This window comes from Penaeus monodon, chromosome 21, assembly GCF_015228065.2.
Source record: "Penaeus monodon isolate SGIC_2016 chromosome 21, NSTDA_Pmon_1, whole genome shotgun sequence".
NCBI lineage: Eukaryota > Metazoa > Arthropoda > Malacostraca > Decapoda > Penaeidae > Penaeus > Penaeus monodon.
In genome coordinates, this window is record NC_051406.1 from 7,553,474 (window position 1) to 7,554,507 (window position 1,034).

The following is a 1,034-nucleotide window of genomic DNA, read 5'->3' on the forward strand; positions in this document are numbered from 1 at the left end:
TTTGAGTAAAAGGAAGATATACAAGGCCTGTGGGGAAAAATAAGGGAGCTAGGCAAGAGAATTACCTTGGACAGAATTATCTATGTAATCTTTTTCTTCTATGCTTTGTAATTTGAAAATACTTTGTGTAATCTTTGTTTGAAGAATATTTTTTCATGCTTATGATTTAAGTTAGTAAATCTTGATTGTTATATACAATTTTTTCCATTTTTTCAGTTTGCCCATTGAACTGTTCATCTCATGGTACATGTGAGAACAATGTTTGTATCTGTGATGAGCTGTATACTGGCAGTGGCTGTGAATACCAGCACTGCCCAGAAAACTGTGGCATAGCCTACAACCGTGGGCACTGTTTCAAGCCTCAGCCAACGGCAAGGGAGCCTAAACCTGCTCCATACTGTCAGTGTAATAAGGGCTATTTTGGTGATGGCTGTTCTCTTAGCCTTGCTGATAATGAAGGAGGAAATTGGTATTGGCTGTGGAGAGGTGGGGGACCCTTGAACAGCAGAACGAGCCATGCTAGTGTTTATCTGCCACATCTGGACCGCCTCTTTGTGTATGGAGGATACAATTTAAATCATATTTTGGGTGACCTCCTGATCTATGACTTTGGAACAAGTGGCTGGGTCAATGTCAGTGACCCAGCTAGCCAAAGTCGCCTCAGCCGCCGGTTGAATTCACAACGCACAGTCCGCCTAAAGGGCATGGTGGAGAACCACATTGCCAACAGTTCTCTCTTGAAGAACCTGACTTTCTCTGTAAACAGTAACAACACAGTGAGTGTCAAACTCAAAAACCTCCAGAGTGATAACCCTCGTGTGCGTCGCATGATCAGGCCAAGCGAAGAGCTGAACCACACCCCTGCCAGCCACAACTTAAGGGTAGTAAGCCCTGGTGCTAGATATGGACATGCAATGGAAGTCTACGACAAGCATTTTGTTCTGTTTGGAGGAAAGATGATTTCAGGTAAGAATCATCTGTAGTTGAAAGAAATTATTGTATGAATTTTGTTTTTTTCTAATTTAATTCCTGTA

At 42.2% G+C, this 1,034-nt stretch overlaps 1 protein-coding gene across 1 annotated transcript in view; it reads left to right on the forward strand.

Moving 5' to 3' along the window:
- The window catches only part of LOC119586148 (multiple epidermal growth factor-like domains protein 8), a gene marked incomplete in the record, with an annotated part of 25,388 nt that overhangs the window by 3,733 nt on the left and 20,621 nt on the right, over positions 1-1,034 (forward strand). Inside the window, 1 exon segment of the mRNA XM_037934841.1 lies at positions 217-966. Within this exon segment, the coding sequence (XP_037790769.1) occupies positions 217-966 (750 nt within the window).